Below are 22,540 nucleotides of genomic sequence, written 5' to 3' on the forward strand. Positions count from 1 at the left end.
GCTCTAGTACAGACGCATCACGGACAGAAATACGGCTGTCATGATAACCGTGTGTGTTGTGAGGGGAACTTGAGAAGCAGCCTGGTACCCCCTGTGCAGGTGTGATCTGTACGGCTTTTCTTTCTTTTATTGTCTCATCACACTGGCTCAGTCTTTTAGCACCGTGGTGAATAAGAGACATAAGAGTGAACCTCCTGAAATTGTTCCTGATCTCACAGTGAAAGTGTTCCATCTTCCATCATTAAGGGTGGTGTTAGCGGTGCGGTTTTTGCAGAGGCTCTTTACCAAGTCAAAAGCGTTTCCCTCCGTCCCTATTCTTCTAAGCGATTCACACACGGGAGTTACATTTTGTCAAAGGCTTTTTTTGTATCTAATGGTATGCCCACATGGTTTTTTTTTTCTTTAAAGCCTTTTAATATAGTGGATTACATTGATTTTCAAATGTTGAGACTGGCTTGCATATGTGAAACCAACGCCATGTGGTCGTGGTGTATAAATCTTATCTTTGTGTTCTTTGATTCAGTTTGCTAGCATTGAAGGTTTTTGCATCTATGCTGATGAGAGATATCAGCCTGTAGTTTTCATTTCCCCTAATGTTTTTGCCTGGTTTAGACCCTGTGTAGGGTTGGCCTCGTAGAATGAGTTAGGAGTTAGACTTGTTTCTTATTCTCTGGCCAAGACTCTAGAGAGATGGTGTCATTTCTTTGTTGAATGTTTGGTAGAATTTACCAGTAGAACAGTCTGATCATAGTGCTTTTATTTTTTGAAGGTTATTATTAGAGATTATTGATTCAATTTCTTTAATACATATAGGCCTGTTCAGAGTATTTATTATTTCTTGTGTGGATTTTGAATTTTGTGTCTCTAAAGGAAATGGCCCATTTTATCTAAATTACCACATTGGTGCGCACAGAGCTGTGCGTGGAACTCCTTTTTACTGGCCGTCTGATCTGTCGTGACATGTCTGCCTTGCCAGGTTGCCTCTTTTCTGGACCGTTGACTGAGGAGAGCAGGCTTTTGCTGGACCTTTGTTTGTCCACACCCTTCAGCGTTTCTGAGTCTCTGGCTTCTTTGGGGGTATGTCTGGGATGTAAAAGGCCAAAAGAACAACAACAACAAAAAAAACACACAAAGAGCTCATCATCGTGTCGTTTCTTGAGCCCTGAATCCACGAGCCAGGCTGCTGTCTTCTGTCTTCCAGTGTCTCCTTATGTCTGCCTTATATACATGACGTCCAGGGCTTTGAGTTGTAATTCAGAAGGACGAGGACAATATAGTTCTATAACCATTGTCCTGAAAGAGGCCCCAAGAATATTTTTAGATTCTTAAGTGACTGAAAAAAGAGCAAAAGAAGAATAAAATTTCATGACACATGAGAACTATGTGAAATTTAAAATTCAGTGTCTGTAAATAAAATTTTAATTGTTCGTGGCTGCTTTTGGGGCTACAGTGGCCAAGGGTGAGTAGTTGCATCTGAAACTGTATGTATGGTTCAAAAACCCTAAAATATTTCACATCTGATCCGTCATAAAAGTTGCTGACCTCCGGATCACACAGCAAAATGAATTACTAGAATTTTATTGACAGAGCTGTGTTGAGAACCTCCTCAATCAAAACAGAGAAGGAAGAATGTGTAAGTTCAGACAGACTCTGCTCAGGTGTGGGCCCTGTTGAACACAGGTTTGGCTGAAATGTCGGTTGGCAAAGGCGGTGCTAGTATATGAGGGATCCTGCACTCCTGCACCCGGTCTGTGTGCTTTTTACATACTTAATATTTCACAGTACTTATTTAATCAGTTCTAAGGAATATATTTCCCCTACATTTTAACATCTCTGATGTGACTTACAATCAATACCTTGTCATAGTTTGACTGGCAGCATTTTTCTACTTGGAGATACATAAAATAATGATGCACCTTACAGCTGCTGCTGTCAGATTGAATGAGATGTATAATTGATCTGAAGCAGTCACAAGTGCATCCTCGTGCAGTTAAGACCATATACCTTATTGCATTTAAGCCAAAAGCTACTCAGGTTATGCTGAGTAACTTTTCCTTAAATACTGAGCTCGAAGTCACTCCTTTTTTTATGCTTATTAGTGCAAAATCTTTTTCACATATAACTTTTCCAATTAAATGTTCTTCTAGCAAAGTGTGGTACAAATACTCAAATATTTTTTCTACTGTCAAAATGTTCCCCTCAAAACTTGAATATTTGCAGAAAAGTTTCTCATTATGATTACATGTAATTTTTGTGTCTTTTGTAACTTCTGTTTGTGTGTTGGAATGGTATAACCAAGGCTGTCACTGTCACAAAGTCAACCAACTCTAATCCTCAGAATCATAACTAATTTTGAAAGACATGTTGCAAGAAAAAACAAAACGAAACAAAACAATGCTACTAGTTCCCACTTGTCTAACCTTTCAAGGGCACTTAGCAGTTAGAAGAGGATTCTAAGTGCAGACAGATTTCCTGATTAGAAGGTTCATTAGTGAGAAGGTACAGAATACTAATCACAAGACTTTCATCTGCACTGACAAGGTCTGACCTAGCTAGCATTCATCAGTGACAGTGGAATTGCTCCCTGGTGGTATCGGGCGCAGGCAAGGCAGGGAAAACATGTTCTTCATGGAGGAATTCATCAAAAGTAAGCAGAGCTGTACCACACACCATTGCTTTCAGGAGCTCCCCCGAGGATAGCCAGTGTCTGCTCAGAACCAGTTTGTTTGGTCTGTAAAATGCAGAATGCTCAGGGGAAGTTTGCACGCTAAAGAAAACCAGCTTAAACTTTGGAACTCAGGAAAAGCAGTCATCACATGAATCTGGACTGCAGGTAATCTAAGTGACCATGAGTGGGTGCTTAGGTCAACTTTAACCTGTAAGCACAGGGGAATATGCTGCTGCAGACTATGTAGTAGTTAGAAATGTTGTCACTTCTTGGAAATATTGCCATTTTTAAATACAGATATAATTTAAGTATAAAATTTTAAATATTGTGATACCCAAAGGATTACTGCATTCATATCAATCAAAATTGCATATATTTGAAGCCTGGAAAGATATTTTCACATTTTAATTATATATGTGTATTTAATGACTCTTCCCAGACGCCACAATTTTCTACAAAATATGCCCTCAGCATGTAGAAGTGTTTTATGAAGAGCAGTTCAGTTCCTAGAGTTTTGCTTGGTGCTGTGAAGGGCAGAACTGAGCACTGACAGTTTTCCCATCCACAGAAAGCTCACTGCTGACTTGTTACAAAATTAGCAAATGAAATCATTAGAAATTACACAAAACAAAATATAACTGAGTGGGAAGCACCCAGGCTCTGGAGTCAGACATACGTGATTTTGAATTCTTTAAATTGTTTAACTACTCTGGGCCTCAGTCTCCTTATCTGTAAAGTAGGACAATGGTGACATACAGGGTCAGGATGAGGGTTAGATAAATGGTGATTATTGTAGCCAACTCTCGGTTGTTTGGTAAATATTTCAAATACAAAACAAAGCAAAAACAGAAACACCAAATGGTAAGAAGGAATTCAGTGAGACATGTAAAAAGCCCCCTGGAGGGGACACTTGGGCTAAGCCTTAAAAAAGCTCTACTTCTTGTCATAAAATTATTATTATCTTACATTTTAATGTTTCTGAAAACAACAGTAAAATAAATGGTGAAAAAAATCAGGTAAAGATTAAATTATGGTACAGTCAGCATTGTCTACATGTTTGCAAATTCAGGAGATCCCTGCAGATAGGTACATTTAAACTGTAATTTGTATCTTTATTATTGATTTGAAGTGTCTTCACCACAATTAAGCTCTGGTACAGGATTAAAACAAAATGTTACTTTTTAAACAAAACGTGATTAAAAGCCACAGAAATCATGAAACTTTTTCTTAATCTAGCTTTTAAATAAGTACTATAGTTACCAATGTCAAAATTTAAAAATGTAACCCTAAAATAACACGTTATAAAAAAAATCCCTGGCTCACTCCTGTCCCCCGGACACCTAGGTGTCCTTCCCAAAGTAAAATGAAGTTACTGATTTTTCTTTTTAATTCTTCTAATGATATTTTATGCATATGTAAGTAGACCCATGTGATTACAATCTCTTCTTTTTGTAACACAAATGTTACCTGCTTACTATACACACCATCTTCCACATTGCTTTTTCACAGTATCTTTTGGAGAATTTTATGATCACGTTCATAAATAATTTTTATCCTTTTTAAAAGAATTCTTTAGCATTCCATTAAATACTCGGATCATACATTTTAACCGGAGATTGAATTTAGAAACAGAAAGTTAGTGCTGGATCTCACTACACAGTGGAGGGGGCTGGTGGGGAGACAGAGACAGAGACAGCTTCCAGTGTACTGATAACCTTGACTTTCATTGCTGACTGTTAATTAGCGCCTAAGCCTGCAGGGAGCAAAGGCTGGAGGAGCCAGGAACTAAACGTTTACAGGGCAAAAGGAAAAACTCGGGCAGAAAGTAAAATGGACTTGCTAGCATTGTTCAGCAGTGCGTCTCTTGTCCCTGTACTTGGCATTCATGGCCTCTCTCCCTCATCAGTCTGTGCACCTAGGTATCTATCTACTCCGTGTCTGTGTATCTGTGTATCTATGCATCTGTCCTCTGCTTCTCTAGTAAAACGCCTGGTCCATGAGGGTTAGGACCGTGTCTGACTTGCACGCTGCTCGATACTTGACACCTAACCCAGGCCATTCATTGCACAGAGAAACCATCCACTGAGTGGACAAACGAATGGTGTTCCACTTGCCACTGAGTTAATTTCAGTTTTGATTGTGCTTACAGTTTTGTACAGAAGGTTGAGATTAATAAAACAATAGCACATACAACTGTAAAAAGTCCATCTCTGATGATGGGACAGAGGAAAGGAGTATCTTCCTGGTATTTGAGGAAAGACTATAAAAAGGAGGCTCTGATTTAGGCAGGTGTTCTGGGTGAATTGTGTTCTCCCAAATTCATATGTTGACATGCCTGGGGCAAGGCTGAGCACACGGGCAGCACCAGAGGAGTGTTCGTCGTCATCCCTGTTGTAGAGTGCCGGGGACGCTGTTGTTTTATTTTACAGTAAACCTATAAGCTGCCTGTTTAAGAAACAGGTTGAGAGATGTTAAGCTTGGACAATATCAGGTAATTGCCTGGTATACGATCAGAACGCATTAACTATACATTGAATGAATGAAGTCACAGAGATGGAGTTACAGACAGGACTGGCTGATATCAAGCCTTGTGCTTTTAATCACGATTCCTCAAAATATCTCTTCTACTTATTTGCTGACAAATAACCCCTTTCTCCAGAATGGAAGCTGTGTTCTTGACTCTCCCTGGCTACCTTTTTAGCCTCATTTTTGAAACATTCTGTAATAGACTCACAGACATAGTAAACAATCTTATGGTTGCTGGGAGAAAGTGAGTGGCAAGGGATAAATTTGGGAATTTAAGATTTGCAAATGTTAGCCACTATATATAAAAATATATAAAAAACAAACTTCTGTCTAGCACAGGGAACCATACTCAAGATCTCATAATAACCTTTAATGAAAACATATGAAAATGAATGTATGTATGTATATGCATGACTGGGACATTATGCTGTATACTGGAAATTGACACATTATAACTGATTATACTTCAATTAAAAAAAAACCCAACATTCTGTTAGAAATTTCTTGAAGTTTGTCTCATAGAACTAGCTTCCTCCCCACACTTTCAGTGCAGTATGGGGTTTTCTAATATTTTAATTTTTTTAAAAAAAAGTATTTCAGTTGGTTCTGTGATGTTGGGAAAAAGGATTTAGGTTATTTGCTTATTGCCAGCTTACCCAATATTCTCTTGTCGTGGTATTTTTCTCTATTCAGGGTGCTTATCAGTTACCAGAAATTGAACTAGGTTAATATCTAGAACCATGAATATTTTCAGGGGATGCTGGTAGAGTCTCTCTGAACATAACTCATATCAGACCTAGCCATCCAATTTGTTCACATTCTAGACCAAAAGTTAGGAGACTTTTTCAGTAAAAGTCTAGGTCATCAGTAATTTAGGCTTTTGTGGAGTGTATGGTCTCTGTTGTAAATACTCAACTCTTCCACCGTATGAGCATGGCTGTGCTCCAATAAAACTTTATTTACGGACACAGAAATTTGAATTTCATATAATCTTTGCATTTTAGATGTTAGATATTATTCTATTAAGAGTGTTCAACTATTTAAAAATGTAAAAACCCATTCTTAGCTTGCAGGTGATACAAAAATAGGCATCTGTTTAGAGTTGGTCTACAGACCGTGGTTTGAACCCCCCCTTTTCCTGCTTCAGATGACCACAGCCCCTGTTATCCAGTTGGTCCCATTTTATTCGTCACGGCACATCTGGAATTACCACCCTTAAATTTTAGCCGCTCATCTGATTATATTGCTCCCTTCCTTGTGATCCTCCCTCGACTCTCCAGACTGCTTGGCATGACATTCCAGGTCACAAGTTCTCCCAGACACACCTTTCAGTCTTTCTCTCTCAGCATCCCTTGGTCAAGCCAGTCTCAGTTGTTTGCTGATTCCACAAATGCATTCATACATTCTGCCCTCTCTTGGGTCTTAAATACCTTTGTTTCTTGGCATACTTTTACCTACTCTTAAGAAGTCCATCTAAATTGGCATCTCTTCCAGGAAGTTGTCTTGGAATTTTCAGGCAGAATTCGTCACTTTTGCACTCATGCTTTCATAGCACTTTGAACATGTTTTAAAACACTTATCTCATTATGTTCTAATTTGTGGTTGTCTACACCAATATGTGCTCTTGTGTTGTTTTTTGGTGGGGGGAGTTAATTAGGTTTATTTATTTATTTTTAACGGAGGTGCTGGAGATTGAACCCCGGACCTTGTGCATGCTAAGCACGCGCTCTATCACTGAGCTGTACCCTCCCTCCTTATTATGTGCTCTTAACGTAAGCAACTGGGTTAATTTATCTTTGTTTTCCCAAAACCTGGTGTATGTTTGGGACTTGACAAATGATTCTGAATGCTATGACAACAGAAGTAGATTTGAGTGTTCCCATCTGTCACACTTGACACAAAATATGTTTTATTAAGGAAGGAGAAAAAAAGATATGTAACACTTTTAGAAGGAAAACAGTATATGAGTTTATCCTTTCGCAAAGCGAAGATTCACTTGGCAAACTAGAATTACTCAAATGTGTCTTGAATTTTTTTTTAGCAGATTTGAATTTTTAAGGCTATACTTTCATTTGCTTAAACTATCAAGATTGTGACGAGTGAACAGCCCTTTGTGCTGGTAGCTTCTGCTACCACTTACAGTCAAGTTGGAATCGTAGATCTGAGGTTTGGAGAGTTTTTTTCCAGTACTTATGTACAGAAATATTCTCAGAGCTCACCCAGAATGTCCTAGAGATGCTGATGGTGGGAAAGTTGTGGGTGACCACGGCTCCAAACTCTTGAGTTTCCACTGTGCTTTCGTCAGCCTCCCTGTTCAAAAATCTCTCCTCCTCTACGGGAGGCAGAAACATTGATTTATAGATATAAACATAGTTAATGGGGAGAAAGCCTGGGCATTTGTGTTTGATAAAAAGCTGTCTGGTGACGGCAGGCTCCTGGACCTTAGGGCCATTCACTTGGGATGTGACCCGGGCCCCTTGAGGACCAGGGACAGAAAGGAATCCCTCTGCCCTCCTTGTCCCCCCTTGTCATGAGCGATGCACACAAAATTCTCTGCAGTTGTTATTTACAGCAAGAGATAGGAAAAAACTACCATAGGGTGCTAAAGGATTTGGTCCGCCAAGATTTTAGAAATTAGTATTGACGTCAGTGGCAACAACTTCTCAGAATGGTCCATGGTCTTTTCTTAGTGGCGTCAGAATGATTTATGATGGGAACAGAATTTTTTTTTCTCATAGTATCTCTCCTACTCAAATCCCGGGCTCTGTCACTATTTCTACTTTCCTGTGGTGGTGATGAGTGAATGAGGAGAGGGAGCAAAAAGGCCTCATCTGTTTCAATTTCTGAGGAGGGACACAGATTAAGTAGAACCAGGACTGCCACCTGAACTCAGTAAATCAGTTTTTAAGAAGATGTCTTTATGTATCTTTATGAAGTGTAATAATTTCTCAAGGCAATTACAGGGTTTGAATAAAGTAAGTTCATATATACCAATAAATTAATTAAGTAATTGCCTTTATCTTATTAAACGTGACTTCTCAAATTTATATTTGGGTTCTCTGCCATTCTAGAAAATGTCTCTCACTCAAACTTTTGCAGAACTCAGCAACACCCATCAGTACATTTTAATATATTCAGTAATTTTGTGATGGGCCCTCTCTTCAACAGAGAGTCCTCAAGATATTTTGAGATTTCTGCATTTGCCAGGAAGAGACCTTCTTTATTTACCTGGTGAGGCTCCTGGGAACCCTGTAAGCAAGGTACCAGGTTGTTTTTTCAAGAGGCTTTATGGCTGCATGAAGTCCACCTTAGTTCTTGGTTCTTAGTTCTTAGTCCACCTTAGTTCTTTAAAGCTGTCTGGTCATATCTAAGTCTACACATATTCTCAAATAAGACATTCCAGTCAAAGCCCCTGCTTCCCATTATGTCCTGTTATAAGAACATATTGGGCTTACGCAAATAAGAATATTGCCATTAAAATAAGGATAAGCACTCAGAGTTTCCAAATTCTGGAGGGATCAGATAGAGAGAAAGATAAATGCTTCAATTTTTCTTACCAAGGTATAATTTACCAAATTGCTGCAAGTCATCATTAGCTTAAGGGGAAAGGTTTTCTTATATCTGGAAAACAAAGATTAAGGCCACTAATATTTGAGACATAAAGTCATAAAAATTGTTATCCAGCCCTAGGTAACTAATCCTTGTCAATCCTGATCTTTTGTAAGCAGTTTGTGAAGCCATCCAGTTTGTCACTAGGATTCTTTGTTGGTTACCCAGTGCGTACCCAGCTGTGATGTGAAGGTTATCAGGAACCAGTGCTTGTCAAAAAATCCTTTCAACGAATCTTCTTGTAGATGAAGTATTTTTGCCAAAGCATTAGAGTAAAATAATAATGGTCTATAAATGACAAAAGACTTAAAAAGGCGATCTAGAGATCTGATTACAATGCAATTGACAAAGAAATTTGGTTATTTTTGTGACATGCAGTATTTTAAGATAACTAAAATTCTGACTTACGCTAGGACATATCTGAATTTTGCGAATTTTATATAATTTCTAGAACATTTATATTAATAGCATTTACCCATATAATATAAGCTAAGAAGGTTTATCACTGCTCATTTGACAATGCTTCCCATGTGATTTAACGTACCAAGTAAGGAGAAAGCCTTGGCATTGGTACTGGGTGTGCCCCGGTTTAGTAATTAATAGTGCTTTGTCTCTGTTTCTCTTTCACAACACTGTCCTCAGCCAGATTTTTGGAAAGTGTAGCTCGCATTCGCTATCCCTACTTTCTAACTTTCAACTTGCTCATAAAAATAAGTGAGAGCTGAATTCTGTCCCAATTCTCCATTGACCTTCTTCTCACCAAGGTCAATAAAAATCTCCTTACTGCTGCAGCCAACTGGTAAGTTCGGGTCTTCTTAGCTTTCCTGCAGCATTTCCACTGTCCACCATCTCCCCCTCCTGATCCTCTTTCCTCTCTTTGCTCCCTTTGCCCTACGTTCTCCTGGTTTTCCTCTTAAATCTCTGACTTACCCTGTAATCATTACACATTGGTGTATTGGCCTTCCCCCTTCTTACTTTACATTCTCTTCTCTTCCAGAGTGACTGTGACCCCTGACGCAAGGTGAATCTGTCTTTATCATCTGTATAAAGGCAGAAATTAGAATCCACCTTATAGTGCTATGATGAAGATTAAAAGAAAAAATATATACAAAGGCCTGAGAAAGTGTTTGACATATAATAGTGACATACTGTTGTTAAATGTCCTGTGGTTATTCAGATATGGGGTGATTCAATATTGAAAAGATATAAATTACCTGTCAATTAACTTATACAATGAATGCAATCCCCATGAAAATCCACTGAATGGAAATTGACAAGATGCTTATAGAATTAACCTGGAAGAGAGATTGTGCAAGAAAAGGCAAAATTTTGAAAAGAAAGACTCAAGTAGGCTTACCAGACCACATACTAGACTTATTTTAACTTTAACTCAGTTCACGGGCAAAGAAATACACACAAGAACAGTGAAATAAAGCAGATTCATGTTCAGATGGGAGTTTTATACATGGTTTCAAATTTGAAATTTAATGGGAGTTTTTTGGACCATTGGCTATGTCAGAATCAAATTAAATTTATAAGTTACACATTCATAAAAATGGATTGTATACAAATTAAAGTCATAAAATAAAAAAAATTTTAATAAACTTATTTTTTAAAAGTTAAAATAAATGTCGGAATAAGACACCAAATCCTACATTAATAAGCCTGTAGTCATTTCTTCAATAAGACAAAAATGAGAGGTCATAAAAAATAAGATAAATAAACATGTGTAAGACAGATACATTTTTAAAACTTCATAAAGGAAAACTATAAGCAAAATTAAAAGAATCATTTTGGAAGAAGTATTTTCAACACAGGAGAGTAAGAATTAAGAGCCAAATTTATAAAGACATTCTACAATTAAATAAAATTTTTAAAAAGCTAGTAAAAAAGTGAACCAAATATGAGTTGGCAAATCACTGAAGAGAAAACACAGATATTCAGAAGATGCTCAATCTTTTTAAGTATGAAAAATATTCAAATTAAAGATTTCAAATTTTGATTATGAATTTTAAAAACCTATGTAAAAGTAGAATAAAATGGTATGACGAACATTCACATACCCAATAGTCGGCTTCAAAATTCATCAACAAATGGCCAATCTTGTTTCATATGTTCTCTCCCCTCCCCACTGAGACTTAGGTACGTTTTACCCTTTGATGTTATCAAATACTGGGGAAAATGTGGAGAAACAGGTTCCTTCACACACAGCTGAGAAGAGTTGAAATTGCTTACCTCGTTTTGTGAAGTATCTGTTAAAGTTAAAAATAAACATAGTCAAAACCCCCAAATTACTGCTTTTAGTATTTATCCTAGAGAAACTGATGTGCATTTGTACAAAAAAGTGTGTAAAATGATTATTGTTAAATCATTGTTTGCATAAAGAAAATTGGAAACAACATTGATGCCCAGAAGAAAAGAAAGAAACAGTGGTACATCTGAATTCTGGAATACCATGTGTCACTAAACAGTGCGAGCCAGACAGATATAACAGTGTGCCAGGACACCCAGGACATGCTGCTGGGGGAGGAACGCACGTTGCGTAGTAATACAGTAATACACATAGCATGATATCATCCTTTAAAAAGGAAAAATGAAAAGAAGCTGAAGAATTTTTCTATTCTCTGTCTATCCATCTGCTATTTATCTGTCAACCTATAGTCTAGAATGGTATCAAACAATCTTCACCAACAGTAACAACGGTCACTTCTGAGGTGGAGTGTGAGACTGGTATTCACCAAAGATTTTTTAGAGTATTTTTACAAGAATGCATTTATAATTTACTTGTATGATTAAAAGTAAGTACCATCATAGCAAGGATTAAGGACGGCAGAATGACGGAACGGAGTTTGAATCTGAGTCTATCACTTATTATATATTTAATCTGGATCTCTTAATCTCTCTTTTGCCACTTGTCAAATCAGGGTAACTTCACATATTTTGCAGAATTCTGTGAGTATTAAACGATAGAGTGGGCAGGAGATTTCTATCCCAATTGGATATCTTCTTCTCTTTATTTTTCTTTTTTTGGAGCTTACCTGTGTATTTTTACAGTTGTATTTTATCCAAATGCGTGTGTTTCAATGTGTTTGGCTTGGGGAGAGCGCTTGCTGCTGCTTGCTTGGAAGCCCTTGTCTGTGGTCTCCACTTCTGTGAGCACATTACTGTCCGTCCAAGTGCCCGAGCTGGAAAAGGACAGCTTTCCTGCTGACTGGTTCTCTACCCCGGTCCTTTCGATCTGTCTGGTTTATTTTCATTCCATTTTTGATTGCTGTCCCCACTGTCTGATTTAGTTCGGGCCCCATCACCTCTCTTGTGGGCTCCAACAGTGCCCTTTCCACTGGTGTCCGTGCATCTCATCGGCCCTCTCCAACCACTGCCACAGGACCCTGGAGCTTCCTTCCCAGATGCAAATCTAATTATGCTGATTCACTGTTCAGAACCTATAAGTGGTTTCCTTTCTTCATGTTAAGAGTTAAAGTCCCTTGATCTTGTGGTTTACGGAGTTTTATGTGCTGACATCGCCCTGTTCAGACTCGTATTTCTGCAACATCAGAATATTTTCAGTTCCTTCATCTGCCAACCACTGTAGGCCTCTATTCCTGTGCACGCTCCCTTTTCTTAAGAAGCCCTTAGACGCCACGTTCCCTCTGTTTATTTGTTGTTCTCACACCCGAACATCCAGCTTAAATGTTAGGTCTTCTGTAATGATTTCCTCCAACAACTACCCCAAGTCTGACGCGTGGTAGCACTTGTTCACCCATTTGTTTGATAGCTCTGTCTGTTTATTCTCCTGTTGTCAAGCTCAACATATAGTTTCTTCAGCCATTCCTTGTTGAATATGTTTTCCCAGCCACTTATTATCTTTGATACTTTTGTCTTTGGAAAACCTCTCATTTTCTCTTTAATTTGTGACACTCATAACTAACACAACTTTACAGAAAGTTTCCTGATACCGTCCGATTCTGTACTGGCAGCTGTTCACATCCTCCCCAGTCTATCAAGTGGCCTAGGCATTGTCACTCACTCAGCCTGGAGAGTGCTCAGGTTTTAAACAAAATCTGAAATGTAAATTTCTTATTTAAAGGGTAACAAGTAACCAGTTTTAACAGCAGAGGAAGGCCAGGTCCAGCACTAGCCCGAGAGAATAAGGCATCTGATGTTCACTAACAGATGTTTCCTTGAAGCGTCCAAGGATTATCCAGTCTTAAGGGCTTGGATCAATTCAATCTGAAGAAAAATATTGTAGTATTTACCTTAAGTATATGTAAAAATAAGCAAACATAATTGCATTCAATTACAGTAAAGTGAAAATTCAAGAAATCCCTGGAGATATAAATTTCATTCATGAACAGGATTAAAAATGGACTCTAGGTTTATGAAGAAAAACTGCCCCTAAATAATCTGCAGAACTCTGTCCGTTTTATCAACAACCATAATCTGAGTTGTGAGAGTATGTTTATGAATGGAGAAATCGACCAGTCTGTGAACCGTGCTCTGAAGATGAGAGTAAACAGACAGAAAAAGAGGGTGTTCCTCTGAGAGTTGCCAGATTATAATAATTGTGGGCCAAGACAGTTACCAGAAATTAATTCCTCTGTTGAGAATGGTTAAGGACACTAACCTAAAGCAAGCCTTTTAGAGGAGGCATTGTTCATGGAGGGAAAGTATCACAGAAGGTCTGAGGGGGGATGAATCCAGTCCAGCAGGAAAAAAATCTGCACCGGGTTTGAAAAGCCACCCCATCCTCCTGTGTAAGTAAGATGCTAAGAAGCACAGCTGCTTTTGGAGTAGACGTCCCCGTCCCGTGCGGACCTGCAGGAGGGGAGGGGCGGCGGGGGCGGAGGGGGCACCCCAGGCTCCCGGGCTCCAGGGCACCTGCTCCTTTCTGACTCACATGGCTTGGGAGCCGCCTGGGACCAGAGCGCCAGCAGCACGTCGGGGCATGTCCGCTCTGTGAGACCATGGCGCTTGGGACCACTCACTGCCTTCTCATCCTCTACCTGGGTCTGGCCCTGCTCACCTCCATCAGAAGTAAGCCTTTTGCATTTACTGCACTTTTAGCACTTTTCCTGACTTGTGAATATTTTGTGGGCATAGTTTGTAGTGTTACATGTTCTACAAAATACAAAGCTTAAAAAAAAAAAAGGGAAAAGAATTTGGCATGAGCAAGTTCAACAAATCAGTGGGACCAGTCAGTGCGAGCAGTTTGCTGATTCAGTGACTTCCAGTAAGCGTTTAGATACAGAAAATGTTCCTTTTCAGCCCTTTGAGTAGTGAGCAGGAGGCTGAAATGGCCACATAGAGAAGTATTTTGTTGTGTTTATACTTTTACAAAATAGATCTGGCACTTTATAACTGATGTCCTTTAAAAGGAGATTAGTCATAAGCTATATTGCATTTTATTTCCTGTACTACGCATTTATCTTCACTTTTAAAGAAATTTGTATTCCAGCTTTCGCTCTCATAATCAAGGGAACAGAGTCTCAATTTTCCCCAAAGGATTATAGTTCAAAGCATCTCTTTTGCCGGAGAGAAATGGGTTTCTTTCTATCGTATGTGCTTCTGTTTTGTAAGTGGGGATATCATAGTCCATAAACTTCCCCAAATGAAAACAAGAGTAATGTTTCTAGGGTAATCTTGTCAGATGCACAACAATCTGAAAAATCAGAGGAGACCAGAGGGCCTCCGCTGGGTGTTTTATGAACACATCGGAAACAGAAACAGGCAGGGTGTGTGTTCGTCTGTCAGAGAGGCCGTGTGATTTGTGTCTGTCAAATCTGAATACCAATAAGGCAAAGTGTAGAGCAGCTGCTGTTGACCCGGACGCCTTGGCATTAGCACCGTGCTGTGTAATCTGGGTCGCCTTCTGTGTCTGCACCAGCGAGACGGTTACTTGTATGGTTCAAAGCTGAGCGTGTATTAGAGGCTGGATCAAAACAGGAGAAGATGCTATAGCTAAGGCAGCTGAAGGCAAGCAGAGGGAGAGGAAAACCAATCAAACTTCAAATAGATGAGTAGTAACATCGGGACACACACACTCACTCAGGGTTTTTTCCCCCAGAGGTGAATTTATTGAAAAGAGTTGTTATGAAAATTGTTACTCATCCTTCTTGAAGCTTCAAGTGGGCCCCATGCAGGAGGAAGGGGGGCACAGAAGAGTTATGCTGGGCTGGGGCAGGGTGAGGAGCGGGAAGTGGAGCGTAAGAAATGACAGGACATACAAACTGCAAGGAGAAGTGGGTTCACAGGACATTCTATAGGAAAGAGCTTTGTAATTCCAAGGCAGTGTGGGTTAAAATGCCTAGCATTCGATGCAGTTTGAGTTTAAAGAGATGAATACGTAACTTCCAAAGTATCATCTCTTTTTAAGGGTCTCATAACTGTGAAACTATAATTACATACAAATAATTTGTTTTCTCTCTCTTTGAGTGGGTGAGTTTACTGACAGACTCTAAACCAGTACTCTGTAATTATCTGATTTATTCTCTAGCACGGTATTTTTATTGGTTAAAAATTTTTTTGAAGTCCCGTTTTGTTTAATTTTTAAGCAGGCAGACTTTTTTATCTGTGTTATTAGATTTGCTGGCAGGATGTGATGATATTGCCTTCCTAGTTGAAACACTTAGACTGTTTTTTTTTTAAACCTGACTTGAAAACTTTCACAACCTCAGCCTTCTTTCCACCCTCACCTCTTAGTACTCATGACATAAATCCCATGTTCCAGCCAAATTAGTAAAATAATAGCTAATAATAAAAGTGGCTAACATTGTTAAACATTTGATATAAATGAACTATATTTCATTTAATTCTTACAACACCCCCATGAGGTAGATGTGATTATAATCATGTGTCTTTTATAGAATAAGACACCAATTCAGGTTGTTAGGCAGGTGTGTGTCACAGAGCTAGAGCGTCTGTGGGAGGCACAGCCTCTCCAGTCCAGCCCCAAACAGCTGGTATGTCTGGGTGAGTTCTGAGTACGCGCTTTGACAAGCTCTCGCTTTCGAATGCATGTTATCGGAAGTTCTGCACTGCCCGATACATCTTTCCTGAGAACTTTATTGAGAACATAATAATGCTAGGACTCATCAGAATGATGAGATAGAACATTTCTCTCTCTCTCTTCAAAGGGGTTATTTAGGAGAGAAAGTAAAGCCTATGAACTTTACAAGCGTCATTTCCATTTCACATACCTGACCGCCCTATCATCAGGTGGAATTGTCATTAACCCCATTTTGTAGCTGAAGAAACAGAGGCTCAGAGAGGTCACCTGCCTGCCCAAAGCCATCCAGCAGTGAAGGGGGACCTGGGACCAGGACCAGAGGTCTGACTCTGGGTTCTGTGTTCTTAGCTTCCATGTACTGATCCTCTTGAAAGGACAATGCGAAGGGGCTTGCAGGATGCTCAGAACATAGTAAAAGCACACAGAAATTTCCAGTGATTTGGATCATATGAGTATAATAAGTCAGTGATTTTTTTTCCTCTTGAACTTTGGAAGACATTCTTTTAAAATTAAGAGAAAAGCGCCCTCCCCCCCCGGCTCCATTCTGTGTTCTTCATACAAGCTGTGCCTTGCTCGCCTGCCAGCCAGGGGCACGCTGTTTATGTTGACTGTCCACTGCCCTCCAGCTCTGCTTCCTTCTGGGTGAGGACACATGACATGAGGAACCTCAGAGCAGAGCTCAGGAAGAGGTAGTCACGTCCGCTTCCTGAGTGCAGAGATGTTCCCCTTTACCTGGCGTTGCGGTGACTTTGCAATTACATGCTCCCAACTGTTTTCATACCTGTTCCACGGTTTTACAAAACTGGTTCAAATTCATGGAATGAATTGAATTTTGATAGTTCAAGAAGAACTATAATATTTCACTTTTGCTGTATTGAGAGAATTTTATTGGAGTGAGACTTTCTGATGGTCCATACAGTCCATGGAGCTGATCTAAATGAGAGCATCTTCTAATGACTCTCCTTGTGACTTTGATACATGAATCCGTGGTGAAATTCTTGAAAGAAACTATGTTAGAGCAACTATGCATTAGAAAGTTCATTTATAAATGTATTTTATGAGTTTGTTTATGCATTTGGAGGTAAATTGAATATTTTCAATGTAAACTCCACAACTAGTTTAATTTAAAATTAATTGTTTTAACCCATATTCAAAGCATGCTCATACTAGGTAAATGAAATGTGGCTTGACAAAACCATTATTAAGGTTTTTTGAATAACTTCATAGACTTTGGGATACTATCCAGTCTTCCAGAGCCAATCAGCAATTATTATGTAGCTGAATTTGAATAGGGTTGTTTTAAAGAACACTGTCTTTTCAATTTACCCAAAGTAGAAAGAACAAATAGAATCTATAAAGATAAAATATGGTCAGATTTATTCAATCTTAATACCATGATCAAGAAATAATTGAGTTTGCTCAATAGGTCAGTGAAGGCTGATGGTGTCCGTTAGGGAGTAAAATTTCTTTAAAATTCTCCATGCCTAGAAACATATGAAACTTTTGATATTCACCGTGCCAGTTCACATCTTTGCAGCAACATATTGTGAAGTGCCTACAGAATTATCAGAGTGAGAAAAGGATATCGTTGCTTTTTCATAAATAAAAGTGGTTTCAGCAACTTACAGCAAAAGTCTCTCCTTCGCGACGGTTACTATTCCCTGAGTCAGACAGCAGAATTAATTTTGGCTTGTATTTTTTGATGCATATCTTAGGAGAATCAGATTTTTCAGAATTTCGTTCCTTTTTTTCATCTTTGGTGATTTTCAAAAATTACAGCGCGTGGTATTACAATATGAAAATTTGAAATCCGAGTGGATAAGAACAATCAGAGTTTTTAGTTCTCTTTGAAATTTTACTGCTGATTTACTGAAAATCTCCGAGAAGCCCAATTTTCTCCTTTTAGGAATGAAAATGAGAGCATCACTCTCCCCGCTCACATCAGTCTCTGTTCACGTTAGATTCAGCTTCGCTCTAGATACTTACATTGCAATTTGCATTTCTTTTCTGTAATGTGTACCAAAATTTGAAAATATTATTTTTGTGTTGATTTATGTATGTTTTAGCTATGAGATTGTGAGACACGGCTGTGGGAACCGTGGGTGTTCTGTTAACTGACGTATCCTATGTCAGTGGGTAGCACTGCCTAGCTCGGGGTGGTCACTCAGAGACTACTTATTAAATGAGTAAAAGGATGACGGGAGCTTTACAGCAGTTGCTATAAGGAAGGATTGAGTATCCTCCTTCCTCATGGACATTTTGGCATGATTTTTAAACTCTTCCATTGTTTTACTTTTTTATAATAGACTTTACTATTTTAGATTAGTTTTAGGGCCAGAGAAGAATCGAGAGAATGGTGCAGGAGCGTCCCCTAATCCCACACTCAGTCTCCCCTGTTTGTAACATCGTGCACGAGTATGGCAGATCTGTCACAATTAACGTACCAGTATCGATACATTAGGATTAACTGAGTCAGTAGTTTGTTCAGATTTTCTGAGGTTTTACCGGCTATCAGGGTGCCATGTCATGGTTGGTTGTCGAGGACACCTGGGCTGCTTTTGGCTGTGGCGGTTTCTCCCGCCTTGTTTTTGATGACCTTGACGATCTGGGGGACACTGTTCAGGTATTCTACAGGATCCTGCGGCATTGGGCTTTGCGGGATGTTTCTCTCATGGGAAGGCTGGAGTGATGGGGCGCTGGGGGAAGACCACAGGGGTCGAGCGCTCTTCTCTCGATACCTCATCGAGGATAGGTAGTCACCGCGATTCGTGACTGCCGGTGTCGACCGCGGCCACCCGGGAGCTGCTGCCGTCAGGCTTCTCCGCTGCAGCTTGCTTCTTCCCCCCTTCTGCGTTCTGCTCTCAGGAAGGAAGTCCACACCTGAGAAGGAGAGAAGTGTGCTTTTGTCCTCCGTTTATTAATTTATTCAAGTAATTCTGTCACTGTGGAGTCATGGGTACCTGCTCTGTGCTCAGGGCTATCATCTAACACTGCTTCGCTATTTTGCTACTCGGGTTGTTCCAGCTTTGGCCACAGGGAGTTCCTTCACTTGCTTCCTGTCCTCTTAACATCCTTCCTCTCACTGTGAGGTGCTTTACTTCCTGACATTCTGGCTCTGCAGGATGTTCCAGGCTCGTCTTGTTTATTTCCTGCCCCAGTCCCACCACCAGGCATTGCCCCGGTGAGCCCTGGTTCCTCTTCACGGGTGAATGGCAATAGAAACCAAGATCTGAGTGTAAAGGCTGCTTGGTGCCAGTGGGGTGTCACTTCTTGCAGGCCGTCTCAGCTGACAGAGCACAGGAATGCATGTGTGTGTATACACATTTCTACACGTGTATCTGTGTGTACATTGGTATTTGTATTACGCTAACCAGGGAGTTTATGTTGCCGCCTCTAACTTCATTACCACATGGATCATTCTGGCTTCCTCCCCTTGCTTATCCGTAAATTCCCCTCCAGCGGTGAGAAACCTGCTATCTGCCTCGTCCATTTACTTCATTGTTTAAATTCAGTGACTGTCATTTTAAAGTATATAAAGTGTATAGTAGTGTCAAATCCCTAGCCCATAATCCTGTGGAGGTAACTTTTCTATTTGCGAGCACTACATACGTGCATTTCCTTCTGTCTTTAGTCTTAACGCTCTGCTTGCTTCCAGGGCCACTCAGTCAGCACCACCCGCCTGCTTCTGTGTGATTGTTTTATACATTTGTCATGTCACAATCAGCATTCTTTCCTGGGATGCCCTGACCTCCTACATGATTATGTTTAAATTTGCATACAATGAAGTACATTCTTTGTGGTTGGTTTTGACAAATGCTCCATTATAATATTATACAGAATAGTTTCACTTCCTTAAAAGTCCCCTGTGGTTGACCTTTTTCACCCTCTTTTTCTGACCCCAACCCCCAGGCAGTCACTGACCATTTTATTGTCTCTATAGTTTTGTCTTTTACAGGATGCCATATAATTGGAATCATAAAATATGTAGCCTTTTCAGACTAGCTTCTTTCAAGTAGCAATATTCATTCAAATGCTCTCCATGATGTCTTGTGACTTGATGGCTTGTTTCTTTTTACTGCTGAATAATATTCCATTGTGTAGATGTACCACAGTTTGTTCATTCATTCATCTGTTGAAGATCATCTTGGTTGCTTCTAGTTTGGAGCTATGGTTTAGCTTCCTAAGGCAGCTGTAACCAAGTGCCATAAACTGGGTGGCTCAAACAACAGAAATGTATTCTCTCATAGCTCTGGAGGCTGGAAGTCTGAAACTGAGGTGTCAGCAGAGCACACGCCTTCTGGGACCCTGGCCAGACTCCGTATTTGCCCTTTCCTAGCATCACCACCATGATGGTGGTCTTCAGTGCCTGGAGTTCCTGGCTTGCAGCTACATCACCCCAAGCCCTGCCTCTGTGATTACATAGTGTTCCCTCTTCGTCTGTCTGGATCTCTTCTCTTCTTTTGAAAAGGACATCAGTTATACTGGATTGGGGTCCATCCTAATGACAACATCTTAACTTGATTACATCTGCAAAGACCCTGTTTACAGATGACAGAAACAGGGACCAGGGACCAGGAGTGAGGACTTCAACATGTCTTCTTGGGAGACACAGTTCAACCCATAATATCTATCATGAATAAAATTCTGATATATGATGAAACTGGTTGATTAATATCACTTTTATTGGGCACAATTAACTTTGTGTGCAAATTGAATTATAAAGGACTTTTTTTAACTTGGTAAGCACTCAGTACAACATGCCCATTTTTTTTCTTATTTTTCCTCTTTCTTTTCACTATCCCCACCTTTTACACGTTACACCTTCTACTTTGGATCAAATGCTCAGAAATTTCCTCCTACGTAGATTTGCCTTATGAAATCAAATGAGGGTCCAATTAGTATAGAGAATAGTGCTAGGCCAGGGTATAAATGTGTTTTCGTATTTTCTCGAAGCAGTTGACGTAGCCCTCTTCCCTAAATGAGAGTCCAGTACTCTACCCTACTTTTCTTTCACAAATTACATTCACTACTTGGGGCACCCAAAGATTCTATGTCTTTCATTATCAACTCAAAACACTGATTGTAAATTACTTTGTTGTACATGTAATATTTATTAATATAATGCCATTTTTATTTTCCTGTTACGTTTTTGCCACAGTAGTGAAATCTGAGGAGGGAAGGTATTCAGTCATCTAGAACTTGATCCTATTGGTTGAGATTGTTAATACCCTTTATCAATCTTCTAGAGTTTCCTCCCCAATTTAATAAAAAGCAACGACTCCTCCAGAGTTTTACAGCAACGTGTTATGTAGGTTATCATGTATCCCCTAGATTTCTCTTTGTTCTCAGAAAAGTGCTATTACAAGGAAAAGTCAAGCCAGTGTACTTACAATAATAACAATATAGGACCAAAAAAATGAGAAAAGACTGGAAGGACCTGGCAGGAGTGAGCTTGGCTATTTGGGGCTGAAATGTTTTGGCTGGAGGAGAAAGTGTACTGGGTCTAGAGGGAAATCAAGGTGAGAATAGTTGTCCCTGTCCTCAAGATAGGGGCAGCTAATAAACATTGAAGCTTTACCGTTTATTCAGTCATTTCTTCATCTGCCCCTTTATTTATTGAGTCTCCATGTTTGCTGCTACTCTGAGGACACAGGAGTGAACAAGGGGCCCACAATCCTTGCTGTTGTGAAGTTTATATTTTAAGGGGGTGAGACAGACAGGAAACAGGTACATAAGCACAATGTGTGATCGTAACCTGGCAACAGGTGCTTCAGGGAACAGCAAAGGATGAGAGACAGAGCGCAGGTGAGCCGCCAGGATGTCTGGGTGGAAACTACTTTGGGAAAGAGAATAGCGGCAGCCAGTCCGGAGGCAGGAGGGCGCCCCGAGCGTCTGTGGTGCCACAAGACTGCCAGCACTGCTGGAAGAAGTGACAAAGAACAAAGCAGGAGAGTCCTCGGGGGTTTAGTCTCCGGATTTCGAATCCTACAAAGTAACTATCATTAAGCCAATTAAGACACCTAAAAGCAAGATAGCTTGCGTGATGTGCTTAAAACACCGCTACAAGGTGTTACAATTGAGATTTAAACCCAGGGCTGTCAGGTTCTAGGTCTCACACCAGCTCACAAAAACCAAAAGGAAAACACTGAGGAATTTTTCAAGCCAGTTATTAAACTGCTGGTAGCTTCAATGAGCAATGGTGGAAGTAACTGCATCACAGAATTGGCAAACACTGCAAATCAGGTTTTGTTTTGTTATGTTGTGTTTTTTGGGAAAAAAAAATTAGTCCTAGATAACTAAATATCCATTTCACCTTTAAAACTTTTCCAAATTAAGGGAGGAGGGTACAGCTCAGTGATAGAGTGCATGCCTAGCATGCACAAGGTCCTGGGTTCAATCCCCAGTTCCTCCATTAAAGATAAATAAATAATAAAAACCTAATTACTCCCCCCCCACCGAAAAAACTTTTCCAAATTAAAACCGTTTACAGTTTCCCCTGCTCTCTTACCGCAGGGACTAGAACCTGCAGAGGGAAGCCCGGCTCCTGTGTGACCTATATTGACCTTGCTGTGGTCTTTTTGGTTCTTCACATAATTGTCCTGATCATTCCCGAATGAATGATTCTTTTCTCTGAATCCAAAATTTTTTGATCCTTAAAATAAGTCCACTTGAGGCAAATTAGTGAGAGTGGAGCGCTAATGAGGCTGGGTTCACAGTTCAGTCTCCCTGCA

The 22,540-nt window shown here is 39.8% G+C and overlaps 1 protein-coding gene and 1 long non-coding RNA gene across 8 annotated transcripts in view; both read left to right on the forward strand.

Moving 5' to 3' along the window:
* Positions 1–10,254, forward strand: part of LOC140688802 (uncharacterized) — a 64,612-nt gene extending 54,358 nt beyond the window's left edge. Inside the window, exon 8 of the long non-coding RNA XR_012063636.1 lies at positions 9,801–10,254. This is a non-coding gene — a long non-coding RNA (uncharacterized lncRNA). The remainder of the gene's footprint in view (positions 1–9,800) is intronic.
* Positions 10,255–13,704: 3,450 nt separating this feature from the next.
* Positions 13,705–22,540, forward strand: part of CRB1 (crumbs cell polarity complex component 1) — a 131,765-nt gene continuing 122,929 nt past the window's right edge. For all 7 annotated transcript variants that reach the window (XM_072948757.1, XM_072948759.1, XM_072948758.1 and 4 more), the window contains exon 1: positions 13,705–13,837. In XM_072948757.1, coding sequence (XP_072804858.1) covers positions 13,768–13,837 — 70 coding nt within the window. In that variant the 5' untranslated portion in view covers positions 13,705–13,767. The remainder of the gene's footprint in view (positions 13,838–22,540) is intronic.

This window comes from Vicugna pacos, chromosome 23 (assembly GCF_048564905.1).
Source record: "Vicugna pacos chromosome 23, VicPac4, whole genome shotgun sequence".
Taxonomy (NCBI): domain Eukaryota; kingdom Metazoa; phylum Chordata; class Mammalia; order Artiodactyla; family Camelidae; genus Vicugna; species Vicugna pacos.